Source organism: Boeremia exigua (assembly GCF_020726555.1).
Source record: "Boeremia exigua strain MPI-SDFR-AT-0100 chromosome Unknown C7974scaffold_1, whole genome shotgun sequence".
Classification (NCBI taxonomy): domain Eukaryota; kingdom Fungi; phylum Ascomycota; class Dothideomycetes; order Pleosporales; family Didymellaceae; genus Boeremia; species Boeremia exigua.
In genome coordinates this window covers 1,345,489-1,361,512 of record NW_025763518.1, presented here as the reverse complement: position 1 = coordinate 1,361,512, position 16,024 = coordinate 1,345,489, and the positions used below count along the sequence as shown (strand labels likewise).

Below are 16,024 nucleotides of genomic sequence, written 5' to 3'. Positions count from 1 at the left end.
ATCCTTAAACTCTTGGTTAAGGTGGCTCTCATGGCCGTCCAAAATAAGCAGCCTATACAAGCCCTTTTGACGCGCCTTTGTATGCTGGTCAAAGTGCTTCAACCACTCTAGGCCAAGCTGATTGTTTGTCCATCCGTTCTCAGAGACAGAGAGCTTCCAGTCGTACGGTATGTTGGTCTCCTCATACCAGGCAGAGATGTGTACACGCCCTTTGTAGATAATAAAGGGTGGGATAGCATACCCAGCAGCACAGATGCTCTGTATAGCTGTAACCCACTCCCGATCACCTGGCTGGATAAGGTTTGGTCTTGTACGTCTCTCTGAACCTGTAACAACCTTCATTGAGCCAATAATTCCCATCTGGAAGCCGGTCTCATCAAAGTTGTGGATGTCCGCATCCTGAACCCCATACTTGTCTTTTGTGTCCTGTACGAGCTTAAACCAGGCGTTGATAACTCCTGGCTCCTCCTGGAGTATTCTCTGACGATCCTTTGCTCGATTGAAGGCCATTTTAAGCTTCTCTGTTCGCCGGACGAATCGCTCTGCCCAGTTCTTGCCAACAGGTGTCCCACCACGTACAGCGAGAAGTTTATCTGCAATATCTGCCACCTCAGAGAGCCTAGGGGCAAATCCGCGCGAGTCAAGCTCGAGTATATATTGTACGATTGTTTGCTCTTCAGTTACAGAGAGCTTCTGGCTGTTTGGTAGTGCTTCTTGTCGAAATGTGATTTTGTGGAGCCGGTCAGAGAGCCGTTGATGACGTACGTTGTAGGCTGCAGCAGCGCGTCGCACGCTTTGAAACTGTCCCTTAGTGTACGCCTGAAGGGCAAGAGTAAGTCTACCTTCTTGTTGAGTTAATTTCTGCTTGTGTTGTTGTTGCATGTTGTATTGTACGGAGAAGTTGCAGTGCCAAGGAAAAGTGGCCGGCTCGCTGGTGTGGCCGGCTCGCTGATGCTTTACGTTATATTAAATAGTTATTAATTAATAATTACTACTTAAACCTATATTAGTAATAATACCTATATAATAACTATAAGGGCTATAAGGAGGCTAAGAAGTAGCAAGGATCCCTTAAATATAAAGAAGTGTTAGATAGCAAGGATAAGTCTTTTTTAGACTAGTATAAATAATATGTGCTAGGGATTAATCTATTAATAATATTAGTACTAATTACCTTATATTACTCCCTATTAAATTAGGTAGAGTATAGATATAGGTACTATTAGACTTAGGATTATAGTCTAACTATATCTCTTTGCAAGTAATATAGCTAGCTAGACTATGCCCTACTTAGAAGATAGAACCTTACCTACTATAAGTAGCTAATAGAGAACCTATGCCTAAGGAATTAGAAATAACCTATAAGGTATTATCTATTCTAATAACTATCTAAGGATACTATAAGGAAATAACCCTAGATGCTTTTAGGATAGCTACTTATAATATTATATTAGGAATTCCTTAGTTATAAAAGTATAACCTATAGATAGATTAGGCACTTAAGAAGCTTTTACTAAAGTACTATAAATATAGCATAATATAGTTAGAACCTATATAGACTATAATATAACTAGTAGATAAGAAGATAATTAGTAATATTGCTTTAACTAAGATATACTAAGATAGAGTAGTTAACTATATAGAGAGCAACTAGCCCTAGCCTTATAAAGTAGTAGTTAAGGAGAAATATATAACTCCTAGCATCCTAGATATATATTAATAATATGCATAGATATTTAAAGAAGAGCTTATAGTAAAAGCCTTACCTAAGTATAAACCCTAAGATTATGAGATTAAACTCTAAAAAGGAAAGTAACTAACTTTTAGGCTACTATACTAGCTATTAGAGAAGGAACTTAGTATACTTTATAAGTATATTTAAGAGAACCTTAAGAAGGGATTTATTAGAAGATTAGAATTACCTATAGAGTACCCTATTATATTTATTCTAAAGAAGGATAGCAAGCTATAACCTTATATTAACTTTAGGAAGCTTAATAAAATTATAATTAAGAACTACTATCTACTATCTAATATTATAGAGTTATAGGACTAGTTATAAAGAGCTTAGTACTTTACTGCGTTAGATTTAAGAGAAGCATATAACCTTATCTATATAAAGGAAGGTAAAGAATAGAAGATAGCATTTAAAATAAGATATAGACTCTATAAGTACCTAGTTATGCTATTTAGTCTAATAAATATACTAGCTACGTGCTAGAAATTAATTAATAATGTCCTTAGGGCACACCTTAATAGGATAGTAGTAGTATATCTAGATAATATTCTAGTATACTCTAAAATACTTGCAAAGTATATATAATATATTATAGAAGTACTAGAATGCTTAAAGCAAGTAGAACTCTAACTAAAACCTAAGAAGTATAAATAGTATAAGGAAGAAGTTAAATTCTTAGGGTTTATTATAGGATAATATAAAGTTAAGATAAGCAATACTAAGATTAATATAGTAAAGAATTAGCCTACCCTAATAATAGTTAAGGGGATTTAAGAATTCCTTAGGTTTATTAACTTTAATAGATAATTTATTAAGGATTACTTAAAGAAGGCCTTGCTACTTATAAAGCTTATATAGAAGGACATACCCTTCTTATAGGGAAAAGAATAGGATAATATATTTAAATTATAATAATAAGCATATATTAACCCCCTAATATTAATTATATTTAAGAGTAATAAACTACTTTAAATAGAGATAGATGCCTTAGATCTAGCATTAGGAGCATGCATTACGCAGGAAAAAGATAGATAATAGCACCTAATTGCTTACTACTTATATAAGTTCTTAGGACTAGAAGAATGCTATAATATATATAATAAAGAACTTTTAGTAATTATATTATCTCTAGAATATTAGCAAGTATATGCTAAAAGCTATTTAAACCTTATAATCTATATAGATTATAAGAATTTAGTATACTTTACTACTACTAAAGTCCTAAACTAAAGATAAGTTAGATAGTTAGAAATGCTAGGCTAGTATAAGTTTAAGATTCTATACACTCTAGGCAAAGATAATAGTAGAGCAGATGCTCTTAGCTAATAATATAACCTAGCAGGTAAAAAGATAATTAATAAAGCTACTATACTTAGAATTAACTAAGATAGATCCCTTAGACTATTATAGCAACTTAATAACATTATGCATATATTATAGAAATACTGCATACTAAGCTAAGTACTAGATAACCTTTAAAAAGGAATTATATATAATTATTATAATAATATACTATATAGTTATCCTAGAATTATAAAGATAATAGAACTAATCAAATAATATTATAAGTTTCTAAATATAAAAGATAAGGTTACTAAATATATTAAAGAATATATTAACTATTAGCAGAATAAACATAGTATATATGCTAAGTATAGAGAAATTTAGGCAATAGAACTACTAACTATACTATAGACAAACATTATAATAGATTTTATTATATAACTACTAATCTCTAAGGACCCTATAATAGACTATAATTATAACTTAATATTTATAGTAGTAGATAGATTTATAAAAGCTACTAAGTTTATACCTTTCTAATATAGCTATACTATAGAGTAGTATACTTAAGTATTTCTAGATAGAATTATTTAATACTATAGCATTCCTAAATTAATTATTAGCAATAGAGATAAGCTCTTAACTTTAAATTTCTAGATAATATTTCTAGCAGTAATAGGAATAAAGAAGAAGCTTTTAACAGCCTATTATCTATAGACAGATAGATAGATAGAATAAGTAAACTAGATAATAGAGATATATCTCTACATCTACTATAATTAATAGCAGAATAACTAGGTTTTACTCTTACCTATTGTATAAATTATATATAATAATAAACTATTAAAGGTAATAAGTATAATACTATTCCTTATAAATTATAGAAGATATCTAAATCTCTTTATATAAAGTCTTAATAGTAACATTTAAATAGAATTAGTAATATCCTTAGTATAGAAGCTAAAGGAAGTATATTAGAAATTGCTTAAGAATATTGCTAAAGCTTAGTTATAAGTAATCTCTTATATTAATAAGAAAAGAAAAATAGCACCTCTACTAAAGAAGGGGGATAAAGCATACCTCCTTATAAGAAACCTATATATAAGAAGACTAATAAAAAAACTAGACAAAGTTAAAGTAAGACTATTTATTATTTTAGAGAAAATTAGCCTAGTTAACTATTAACTTAAGCTACTAAAAGATGCAAAAATATACCTTATATTCTATATCTCCTTATTAGAACTAGCTAACACTAAAATACTAACCTAGAAGGACTTCTATTACTAAAACAATAGTAATAATAAATAGGAAGTTAAGAAAATAATAAAATACTAAGGAACTAGACTAGATAAAGAATTCCTAGTTAAGTAGTTAGGATACCGAGACTTAGAGAATATATAGGAACTAGTTATAAGCCTTATAAACTACTAACAGCTCCTATTCTAGTACTCTTAAAAGTAAAATCTAGATTACCCTTTAAAATAGATAGTATAAAAGCACTCTAGTTAAGAGCTAGGGAACTAGGTATTAGGCCTCCCTCTAGCTAAGCAACATTATAATTAATATTCTTAACAGCTTTAAGAGCCTTAATATTATTTAAATACTACTCTACCTTATCTACCTACTTTTATTTATAACACTTTAATATTTTCCTTTATTTATAAATATAATCATTCTTTATATATATAGCTAGTATTGCTTATAGTACTATAGACTTAGCTTTGTTATTCTTAGCTTCTATTTTCTCTAAATACTCTAGTTCCTAATTAATATAAGTAAAGTTTAGAATTAGAACCTTTATTAAAATACACTTCTAGCTGCCTATACTATAGTAGTTTCTATACTTCTTTTTTAATAATACTATATAATACTTAAGACCTTACTTTATATAGTACTAATAAGATACTATTATAAGTTACCCTATATAGTTAATTTAATTACTAATAGATTTATAGTATAAAGTACTTCTAGAAGTTATAGGTTAGTTTATAAGGATATAAAGATTAAAAGGGGAGGATAGTATTATAAACCTAAGATAGGATATAGTAGAAGATAAGAGATAGAAGGATTAATAACACTTAGGGACAGCCTAGAGGTCTTTAAGAAGGTTAGTATTTATACTAATAATAATATAACCCCTCCTATTCTAAAACCTTAGTAGAATACTACTATAAAATATATTACATGTTATTCTAAGAATTCTATAATATTCTAATATGTTCTAATATTAGCATATTATAGAATACTAGAATATCTATAGAATATCTCTAAGTTTATAGCAAGTAGGAACATAACACTTATAGTTTGTGTTTAACCTAAGTATTAATCTATAATATTAGATCTTAACTCTAACCTTTAAGCTAGATAGTCTACTCTATACTACTTATTATTACCTCTTACCCTTAAGATAGATAGATTATATCTATACTCCTTAGTATAAGACCCCTTTAGTTTCCCTAATAGTATTTATCCCTAAGAACTAATTAAATAGTGCTTATAAGCTTTGCTTAAAGTATAACCTTAATAGCTAGGTATCTTTAAATTTAGCATATCTCTACCTATTTATATCTACTTTTTATAGTAAGTTTAAAACTCTAGATAAGTAAAATAGAAGAATAAATGCCTTGGTTTAAGTAAAAAAAAAAGCTTCTTAAGTGCCTAGCTTATGTTTTCTAGCCTAAAATAATTAAAATTCTATATTTAAACTTTAAAGAAGCTAAAGCGCTAGTAGGTCTACTCTATTATATTGCTATAACTTAGTAATATTAGCTACTACTAGTATACTTAGTAAAAGTTAGTTTTAAATTAAGAAAGAAAAAGATATTTTATTATTAGAAAATAAAATTTAACCTAAGGAAGATTATACTCTAGCTTATAAACTTATAAAGAGAAAAAGAATAGTATTAAATTAAAGTATAAACTATAATCTTAAAAGAATTAAGCTCTAGATATATAATACTATAAAAACTATTACTTAGAGATAGTAAGTCTTAAAAGTTAATTAATTACTATATACTAGTACTTTTATACTGCTAAATAGTAAGCCTTTAGAATTTAACAGTAAGACATGTTTGTTGACAGCGTGATAACACCCTGATTGATCAAGTCAATGTAGGACCAGTACTCGCGTTGGGTACCTTCTCCATCAACTTTCGCAGTACTGTACGAAACTGCAGTCCAGAAGGTACCGCCTGCAACATACTTGTTCCATGCGTAGCGTTGGGTATCGAACAGGGCCTTACGACCGGCCAAGGTGTTGTTGTACATGGTCTGTAAGGACCATTCGCCAACAAAGACAGGAAATTTGGTTTCCTGGGCGAGATAAGAAGCCTGGCCGCAGACGGCTGGGTTGATGTATTGCGAGTAGGCACCAGCAGCAGCAAAGTAGTAGACATGTGAGTCGAAAACGATGTTGCTTGAAGGATCGTAGAAGGGACTCCAATATGATGCACCCATGAAACAATCTTGAACCATCATGGGGATGCGCTTGTCGACCTTGGCAATCTTCTTCAAGACACCATCATGGTAAGTATTGATCCAGTTGGTAGCGTTGGTGGAGAGGCCGGCTGGGGTACCAAAGCCGGCAAGGTTGTCAGAGGCTTCGTTGATAGGAGCGATAGTGAATGAAGCAATCTTGCCGCTGCTCTTCACGAAATTGAGGATGCCATCAATCGCTTTGAACGAATAATCTAGGTTGGTGACGTTGTAAAACCAACCGTCATGCATGAAAGCCTCACCGATGTCGAGGTTGTTGACACCCCCAGGCAAAGAATGAAGACCAATAATGATATGCATGCCATACTTGTTAATGGCGTAATCAGAAATCGTCTTAAGATATCGCTGTTGGTTTCCGTGGTAAAGGGCAGAACCGGGGACATCTATCCAGGCAGCGTAGGTAGTTGGTATGCGAAGGGTGTTTACACCAACAGCAGCCAACTGATCGATAGTAGTGGTATTGAGGAAGGAAGCATATCGCGCCTCGAGAATCGGGCCGCAGGTGCTGCCCAGCTTTTGACAAAGAGACCATTCGTCAGAAGTGCCCTCCCCACCAACTTGAGCCCACCAAATGGGATCATGAGTTTGCTCCTTCTCAAGCCATCCACCAAGGTTCGCACCGTTTGCCTTGAATGTCTTCCAATTTATGAATCCAGAAGGCTTAGGGAAGGTGAGATCGTGGGTTTTGAGCTTGATAGTGACAGTAATTGGGCTAATTGCGAAGGGACACTGGTTGTGATAGTTGACGGTTGCACCGTGTTTGTCGCCATTTGTGTGTATTGTAATACCCAGGTTGTTCAGCAGCTGGCTTAGCTCGCTATTGAGGTGTCCGAGGATGCTACTGATCAGACCAGGAGTCGGCACAGCGGTGACAACGTTGGCTAGAAGAGTAGCACTTAGAGCAATAAAGAGCTTCATATCGAAAGACTAGAAAATGAGCAAAAGCGAGATTGATGCTTAAGTAGAAGGTTGCGATGGGGTATTGAATGGGACACTGCTTGACATTTATACATGCCATGAGACGTGAATCAGGGTACTGGGAGCTATAAATAAGATCTAAGAGATCAAGCCGAACTCGTAGCCGCCTGTAAACAGCTCTTTCGGGCTTACGAGTTTACAAATCGGATCAATTTGGCTAGTGTCAGCCTAGATGACCGACACTGGAGGTACGATATCGCCACGTTTCTACCAACTTTTCGAATGGATCCAACGTCGAAGCTATTGAGAGCGGTACCTGTTCTAGCACCGATGCCAGAGCCGATAATTGGTTTACGGTTGTAAGGCTAGGTTCACGTCCCACTCTGGCACCAAAGGTCACGCTGGAGGCCAGTGCAAACCTTGTTCCGCAGAAGCTTATCTCCACGCACTCGACGATCGAAGCTTGGCCAGATTTTGCTTGCAGTGGCAATGTAGCTCTCGACCGACGTGCCTGCTAGTCTTGCTGTGGGCAAGGCGAAGACTGGATCAAAGAACCTTGACTTAGCCGCAACCTTGCATGCACCCACATTCAGTGCAAAGTACCAGTAGGCTGAAATACGGACCGTTGGTGATTGTGAGGGGAATTTCCTTTTGTCGTACTACCTGAGGGCACTTGTTGTCTGACAGTCGTGACGTCGCGATCTCGAGTCAGATTGTGTGAAAAGAAGAAAGGTTGTCACTATTAGCTCCAGGCACATCTGCAATATCTCAGGATATCGATCTGGACCGTAAATTTTTCCCGAGCTCAGACTTCCTTGTGTTAGTGCAAGATGTAGGTATATTCTGCTAACGTACATGTTGTACGCGCAACGTCGTACAACCGTAGTCAACTATGCGCTTGTGCGCCGAACATTCAAATGAGGTTCGTGTGAACCATAATCTTGACGCAGGAACGGCGGTAGAGAACTCGAGCGCGTGGGCCTAATTTAGTGCAGATGTCCTCGCACCCCAGTCACAAGCCACGGAGTGTGTGGCCGTTCAGCTCCATTGATCCATGAGAACATCTGGAAGGCGGGAGTCGGGATTATCTGTTGAGCTTCAAATCCCGAGCTGAGCCTCAATTTAGTATGCGGACGATGAAACTCATTCCAGGACATGTGTCGAGGTGTAAAAGTACCGCCGAGGGCCGGGGTGTGTTGGTGTCTGACTCTGACTCTGGATTTGTCGCTGATATTGAGCGTCATCGGTTCGTCAACAAAAATGCTTACTGTGTAGGTATCGTCAAAAGCACCCGAGCTCGATGCCGGAGAGATGCGTGTGCTTGGACACAAGTTTGTCGATGATGCGTTGTAGCACGTGATTGTGGTATGCATCTCTAAATTCACGGCAAATTAAAGTACAGCAGGCATGTTTTCGGCTTCTGTTTCTGCGGCGTCGACTACCTAGATAGGTAAAGGTGGTCGGCTCATGTCGTAGGCAGTACTGCCGTCTCCTGGAGTCTGAAGCCTTGGAGCCTCCTACTGAGCTCGCCGAGTCGCCTATTGCCCCGTGTCTTGCGGTGCAGATAGAGTAGGTACAAGCCCTGATCGCACCAAAGGTGTCGCTTGGTCAGCATGCACGTCAGCAGCCTCCGATTCGTCAATGGCAGCAGCAAGTCCAATGGCGCGCGGTTGCCTTGGCACCAGGCCAGCATGGCATGCTGCGCACCAGAGCAGCAGGAACAGCAGTGCAGAGTCTGCTTTGGGTCGCTCTTTCCAGTCGGTCAAGCCACCGTGAACGGCGGCGGCGCGCAACTGTTGCAGACAGGCGCGGCACGTGGCGATTTAATTGGCGGCTGGGCGGTCGACGACTGGTCACTGCAGTCTGCAGCGCGGCATGCGCGAGTCCCAAACAGCCAAACAGCAGAGCTCCACCGTCAGGCACGTTTCTGCGCTACCGCCGCGCAGGTCGTCCAGAGCCTGTCTTGCTTGAAGCCGGGTCGCATTCTTATCCGTCTCCCAACCCCGTCTGAAGTGCGTCGCGCTGCTTGTCGCGCTCCCATCGCCTATCATGAGGTTCGGCCAGCAGCTGAAGCAGTCGCTGAACAGGGACTGGCTCTTCTACTACATCGACTACGAGGAGCTTAAGACGGCCCTGCGCGTGCACCACACGTGGGACGAGAAGGCCGAGCAAGCCTTTGTCGAGCAGCTTGAGAAGGAGCTCGACAAGGTCTACAGCTTCGTGCGCGTCAAGAGCGACGAGATCATCCGCCGCATCGCAGCCTCGGAGAAGGAGGTCAGCACTGCCGTCGCCCGCTCGCAGGACCACCTGCAGTCGCAGCCGAGCACCGAGGACGCAGATCCATTTGAAGAGGACTTTGACCTGCTGGAGGAGGATCTCAGCGACATCATTGCAGATGTCCACGATCTGGCCAAGTTCACCCAGCTGAACTACACAGGCTTCCAGAAGATCATCAAGAAGCATGACGTATGCACACGCGCAGTGTAGACACCGAACAGCGCTGACTCGCCGCAGAAAAACACCCGCTGGGCTCTCAAGCCCGTCTTCGCCGCCCGCCTCAAGCGCAAGCCCTTCTTCCAGGACAACTATGACAGCTACATTGTCAAGCTCTCAAAGCTCTACGACATTGTCCGTACCCGCGGCAACCCCGTAAAAGGCGATTCGTCCGCCGGAGGGAAGCAGCAGAACTTTGTCCGGCAGACCACCAAATATTGGGTCCATCCCGACAACATCGTCGAGCTCAAGCTCATCGTCCTCAAGCACCTCCCTGTGCTAGTCTTCAACCCCAACAAGGAGTTTAACGAGGAGGACGCGTCCATCACCTCCATCTACTTCGACAACACCGATACCTGGGAGCTGTACGAGGGTCGTCTCAAGAAGACAGAGGGCGCCGAGGCTATCCGTCTGCGTTGGTATGGAGGCATGAACAGCGATACCATCTTCATCGAGCGCAAGACCCATCGTGAAGACTGGACCGGCGAGGAGTCAGTCAAGGCGCGTTTCAAGCTCAAGGAGAAGAATGTCAATGACTACCTGAAGGGCAAGTTGCTGCCCGCAAAGATCTTTGAGAAGGAGCGTAGGGAGCAGAAAAGGCCTGAGAAGGACATTGCATCAGACGAGCAACTTGCCCGCGAGATCCAATATCGTATCATTGACCGCACCCTGGTACCTGTCACCCGCTCATTCTACCATCGCACCGCCTTTCAGCTTCCCGGCGATGCACGAGTCCGAATTTCGCTGGACACTGAGCTATCCATGACCCGCGAAGACAACCTGGACGGCAAGAAGCGTGCCGGTGACAATTGGCGCCGCACAGATATTGGCGTGGATTGGCCCTTCAAACAGCTTCCTCCCAAAGACAAGGAGCTGTTCCCGTACGCCGTCCTCGAAGTCAAGTTGCAGACTGCAGCCGGTGCAGAGGCACCACAGTGGATTCGGGACCTGACCTCATCGCACTTGGTCGAAGCTGTCCCTAAATTCTCCAAGTTTATACATGGAACTGCCACTCTCAACCCCGCAAGGATCAATTTGCTTCCTTACTGGTATCCTCAGATGGACGTTGACATCCGCAAGCCTGTCAGCCACAAATTTGGCATTGTAAGACCAGGCGCTAGCAATGACATCAGCACCAGTAACACCTTGGACGATGATAGCGACGACGACGACGCTGTCATGGGCCTTCCCTATGCTAATGGAAGCCAAGACGATGACCAGCTAACAAGACTCCGTGAAGCTCGCGATGTCATGGAACAGAATGAGATTGCCCGCACGAGAGAATATGGTACTCTCACCAACGGCAACCATGCCAACGCTTTGGACATTGAAGAACGTGTCGCGGCCGAACGCGATCAAGACAACGACTATCCAATCTACGACTCTGATAGTGACGACGAAGACGACGACCTCGCAGAAGCAAAGCGTGTTGGCGGTCTCCACTACGCCAAAAAGTGGACAGAACACACGGCTAAAACGGTCGGCACAACCCTCATCAACGGCTTCATTTTCCTCTTCCACCCCAAGCCGACGGATGTCGGCGACGGCGGCTTCTCTCTCGGAGTCCCAACGTGGAAGCAGGCGGGCGAGGTAAAGCGCTTCAAAGCCCCTAAGGGTAAACGCATCCACGTCCCTGTCCGCGTCGAACCCAAGGTCCAGCTAGCGACCGAACGCACGTTCCTCTCGTGGCTCGAGTTCAGCATCCTCATTGGCAGCATTGCGGCGACGCTGCTGAATTTCGGCGACGGGCTTGCGTTTGCGGCGGCTTGGGCGTTTACAATTATTGCGTGCCTAGCGCTGCTGTACTCCGTTGGGCTCTATTTGTGGAGAGTGCGCAAGATTAGGGAGAGGAGAGCGGTCGTGTATCATGACAAGTGGGGTCCCACGCTGCTGTGTCTGGGGCTTCTGGCTGCCGTGGCGGTGAGCTTTGGGTACAGGCTGGGCAAGGGAGGGTACGATGGCGGGTTGAAGGGAGATTTAAAGGGCAAGTTTGGTGCGTAGCTTGTGAAGGAGAGAGAGCATGCTGGACGGTTTCTGGACGGGACTGAAGCCTGGCCTGTGGTCCCAAGGCGGTTACCGCGTCACGGTTATATGGAAATGCTGGCGTTCATGTACGAACGGAGAGTGGACGCGATGACTTGGAACGTTGATGGAGAGTGATGTGGTCGTTATGTCTCGAATATGTCAGAAATAACTATGTTGTGTACCTTGACGCGCTGCCCAAGATGTGGTTTCAGCCCTATGTGCGCTCTGCCACACATGCCACGGCACGACAAGGCCAAAACTGCGGTAATGTATGTAAAACACAATGCTCAACGCCTGCTCTTTCCGAACGCCCAGACCGAAGAAGACGGGGTATTTAGCGTACCGATACTCTCCAACACGCTGAGATGAGATGCTCCCGCGCTATGCTGTAAAACACAAGGGAAGCATGCTGTACGAGGACTGCAAAACACAAGACGAAATAACGCTATGCGAACGCTTCCGAAAGTCACAAATGGGACGAAGAGGAGACACAAGACTTGCCTAGCACAGTCAAAGCGGTGCTGTCCGTCTCGCGGCGTGCCGCTCATGCGTGCCCGCGGGTGGGCGGCCCAGATCCGGGACTCGCTGCCTTTGGATTCCTTGCAAGAGGCACGCAGGGCGAGTCCTCATCTTTGAGCTCACCGGTCAGCCACTGGCCCATGTGCGTCTGCCAACGCTTGAGGTTGTCGTTCTTGGTTTCCTCTCGTAGACGGCGGTGTCGTACAAGGCGTTCTGCAATTTGTTGGAGGACAATCTTCGGGGGCTGGTATTCCTTGACACCATCCAGGGTCTCGACGTGATTGCGGTTGAGGTAGTCGCCGGTGGCTTTCTCCATGCGTGAAAGGGTTTTGCCGCCAGACACGACTTTGTCTTCCCCGGTTTGGATGTTGAACCAGGGCCCCTTTTCCCAGTTGTCCAGCGCAAGCCCCTCCATGCCTTGATCGACGTTCAAGCGCTTGTACCATCGATGCTCGCCTTTGGCGATGGTGCGCATTGTCTTGTGGCGTGCCTCGCCTTCGGTATACTTGATCAAGACATTTTTGAAGACTGCAAACTTCTCGCTCCACTTTTGCAGCAGTGAGATCTTGCCAAGAGGCCCTGGCCACACGGCGGCAAACCCGTCATTGTTGTTGTTGGGGCGTCCAGTACCCACAGACAGAAGCAGTGCGGGTTCATGGTCGTCTCCGCGCAACGAAGCGTGTTCACTGTAGGCGGCGTACGAAGGGTTGTTTTCGCGAATGCCGCCATCCTTGAAGCCTTTGAAACCGCGCTTCTTGCCGACGTCGGCAATGAGCATATCAAAGTAGAATGGCGCTGCTGACGTAGCGCGAGTGACTTGCCATATCTTGAGCTTGTCGGCGCCCTCGTTGTAGGGTCGGACCCACGGCGGCAGGATGTCTTGGTCGTAGCGGTGGTTGTAAGAGCGGAGCAGATAGGCCTCGTCGATCTGGCCGTTGTGGGTTGCGGTGAGGCAGATGCTGGGCGACGAGTCAGTGAGGTGCTGCAAGGGAAAAGCACACATACGTACGACTGGCAGATGCGGTCAATGGGCTGGATGGGGGCGGGGTTGAGAGAGGACTTGTAGGTCGAGGCTGTGTTGACCGTGGAGGTAGCCGAGGGATTGGGCGAGGGGTCGTGGCAGATGCGGTCAATGGGCTGGATGGAGGCGGGGTTTTGAGAGGTCTTGTAGGTCGAGGCCGTGTTGACCGTGGAGGTAGCCGAGGGATTGGGCGAGGGGTCGTCGAGCGGGTCCCAGTCCCATGGATGATAATCCTTGCCGTCGCAGTGCGGGTGCAGCTTGCAGTACTGGCTCACGATGTCGCGCACGGCCTTCTCGAGCGGCTTGTGGTGGTACTTGGTGGCCAGCGGCAGCATGTTGCGGCGGTGGCCGAACAGCTCGTGGCCGACGCGGCGATAGATGTCCAGGCACTGCGGCACCGTCATGCGCAGGCGGGCCAGCATGACGGAGATGAGGCCGCCGGTGCTGGTGCCGTAGATGTAGTCGAAGTAGTGGCAGGGCAGCAAGTCGTGCTCGTCGAAGGTGCGGCGCGCGCTGCCCGGCACGGGGCCCTCGGCGAGCTGCAGGCGACGCTCGCACAGGGCGACTTCGTGCATGAGCCGCTGGACGATGAGCAGGCTGGAGTAGCCGCGGATGCCGCCTCCGTCTGCGGGCGCGTTAGCGGGGGGAGGGCAGGGGCACGGCGGCGGGCGGGCCACGCACCGAGCGTCAGGATCAGGTCTTCCCAGCAGCTGTGCCGGTCGACGGCGCCCCGCCAGGCGTCGCCGGTCTTGTCCGCCATGGTCGCCGACGTGCCTGTGGTGAGGATGCTGAGCGGCCGCGACGGCGCGGGCTGGGGCTGGGGCAGCTGGAGCGTCATGGTGGGCGCAGCGCGTCTTTGTACGCCGTCCGGCGGTGCGCGTGCGGGCGAGCGTTCCGGGGGCAGGGTGCTGGGCCGGCGCGCAGCTGCTCGTCGTGCGCAGTGTGCTCGGGTGCTCGTCGTCGCCTGGGCGCGCTCCCTTCATAAGGCACCGCAGCCGCGGCGGCTCAGGTGCAGCAGCGCGCCAGTGGGCCGGCGCGGGAGAGGCTGCGGCCTCAGCGCGCGTCCGGGGACGTGATTCGCCTGCGGCGGCGGTGCGACCGTGACGAGCCGAGTGATGTGCGCCGCGCAGCTGATCGCCTGGAACGCAGCTGGGTCATCTGCCTGGCAGTGCCTGCCGCGGCCTGCCCAATCACGGCGCGCCGCCGCCTGCGCCACCGGACGCTCTTGCTCTTCGCATACCTATGTACTGCAATGCATCCAAGAGCGCCTGAGAGGGCGCGAACGATCAGCTGATCAAGGCTGGTGGCTCCATTCCGTGATGCCGCTAGTGCGCTTCTAGCGATGCTCCAACATGTCGACGCTGAGTGGTCGAGTGGTGGTGGTGGCGGCGCCGCCGCAGTGACGTTGGCCATCGCCCGTTGTACAAAGCGCGCCCCACAGCCCGCAGCCACCGCCCGCTCCACCGTCCACGACCAGCTCCACCGCCCGCACTCTAGCACTCTCCCTCCTATAACCCTCCGCCGGTCTCAGCCGCCTGCCAGCCGCCCGCCCGCCGCCTGCTCGGCTTCCGTCCGCTCTCCATGCAGGCCAGCATGACGTTCCAGTCCACGTCCACATCGGGCACCACGGCCAGCAAGGCCAGCAGCCTGTTCGACCTCGATGAGCACAGCACAAAGTCCATTCTCGTCTACAAGTACCGCTCGGGCGCCAAAGGCCTAGAATCCACCACCGAGGGAGCCCTCTGCGCGGAGCTCGACAAGCGTGAGTAGCCCTGCCCTGCTGCGGCGCTCTGTCTGACCTGCGTGCCATAGACCCCGACTTGCCGTTCATGCGCGTCACCCGGAAGCCCATTCCTCGGGGCGCCAGTCGCATGGATATCCACCAGGAGGATCTCTACCTGCCCGACGAGCGGGAGCAGTACGCCGACAAGATCGCCCCCAAGTCGTCCGTCGCCAACGTCGGTCTGCCCACCGTCGCCAAGTGGAAGCACATGGTCATGGGCAGCTACGACCAGCTGTACATCGTCTTCCAGACTCACACGCCCACCCCCGAGTCTTCCAAGAACAACTCTCCAGAGTCCTCACAGCACGTGAGCCCTGCAGGCACCTTCCCTTCCGAGAGGTAGTCGCATCTCGCCTCAGCCACCCGACCCCGTAGGGCTGACTCGCTTCCAACTCTGGACGACGCAGTTGAGCCGCATTCACGCTGTCTCATCTCCCTTGGTTGGCGCATCCGCCACCGACAGTCTCTGCGGGGTCATGCAGAGCCGCCGATCAGCCTGGACCGTCATCATCTTCCGGAATAGCAGCCGTGCCAGCCGTCGCCGCACCTACCTCTCCTTTCCCTTCCCTTTGTGTCATTTCTGTCCCTATCATCATCGATACCCGAGCATGTCTCACAAGCAACGGCGCTGAACGGAGTCCTGGTCTTTTGGGAAATCAAGCATTTGGAATCCGTCCCTTTTAGAAGAAATGAGCAACAGGGTTTGGAAGGCTTGTCCTGTAACAGAACAATTCATGCTCGCACCGCA

General features: G+C 46.1%; 4 protein-coding genes across 4 annotated transcripts; 2 read left to right on the top strand and 2 right to left on the bottom strand.

The window, feature by feature from the left end:
* Nucleotides 1-6,076: 6,076 nt before the first annotated feature.
* Nucleotides 6,077-7,435, bottom strand: C7974DRAFT_459735 (glycoside hydrolase superfamily; the record flags this gene model as incomplete). The annotated part of the gene is made up of 2 exons (XM_046146118.1): nucleotides 6,077-7,321; nucleotides 7,382-7,435. The coding sequence occupies 2 exons, from the start codon at nucleotides 7,433-7,435 to the stop codon at nucleotides 6,077-6,079; spliced, it is 1,299 nt and encodes a 432-aa protein (XP_046002721.1).
* A 1,750-nt stretch (nucleotides 7,436-9,185) lies between these two features.
* Nucleotides 9,186-12,137, top strand: C7974DRAFT_459734 (VTC domain-containing protein). Its single transcript, XM_046146117.1, has 2 exons — nucleotides 9,186-9,901; nucleotides 9,950-12,137. The coding sequence occupies exons 1-2, from the start codon at nucleotides 9,485-9,487 to the stop codon at nucleotides 11,927-11,929; spliced, it is 2,397 nt and encodes a 798-aa protein (XP_046002720.1). The 5' UTR covers nucleotides 9,186-9,484; the 3' UTR covers nucleotides 11,930-12,137.
* Nucleotides 12,138-14,434, bottom strand: C7974DRAFT_382628 (acyl transferase/acyl hydrolase/lysophospholipase). Its single transcript, XM_046140692.1, has 4 exons — nucleotides 14,175-14,434; nucleotides 13,590-14,118; nucleotides 13,553-13,555; nucleotides 12,138-13,431 (listed from the first exon to the last, which is right to left on the bottom strand). The coding sequence occupies exons 1-4, from the start codon at nucleotides 14,329-14,331 to the stop codon at nucleotides 12,498-12,500; spliced, it is 1,623 nt and encodes a 540-aa protein (XP_046002719.1). The 5' UTR covers nucleotides 14,332-14,434; the 3' UTR covers nucleotides 12,138-12,497.
* A 652-nt stretch (nucleotides 14,435-15,086) lies between these two features.
* On the top strand, nucleotides 15,087-15,619 carry C7974DRAFT_371141 (uncharacterized protein; the record flags this gene model as incomplete). Its single annotated transcript, XM_046139999.1, has 2 exons — nucleotides 15,087-15,255; nucleotides 15,306-15,619. 2 exons carry the CDS (start codon nucleotides 15,087-15,089, stop codon nucleotides 15,617-15,619), a joined length of 483 nt encoding a protein of 160 aa, XP_046002718.1.
* Between the last annotated feature and the right edge of the window lie 405 nt (nucleotides 15,620-16,024).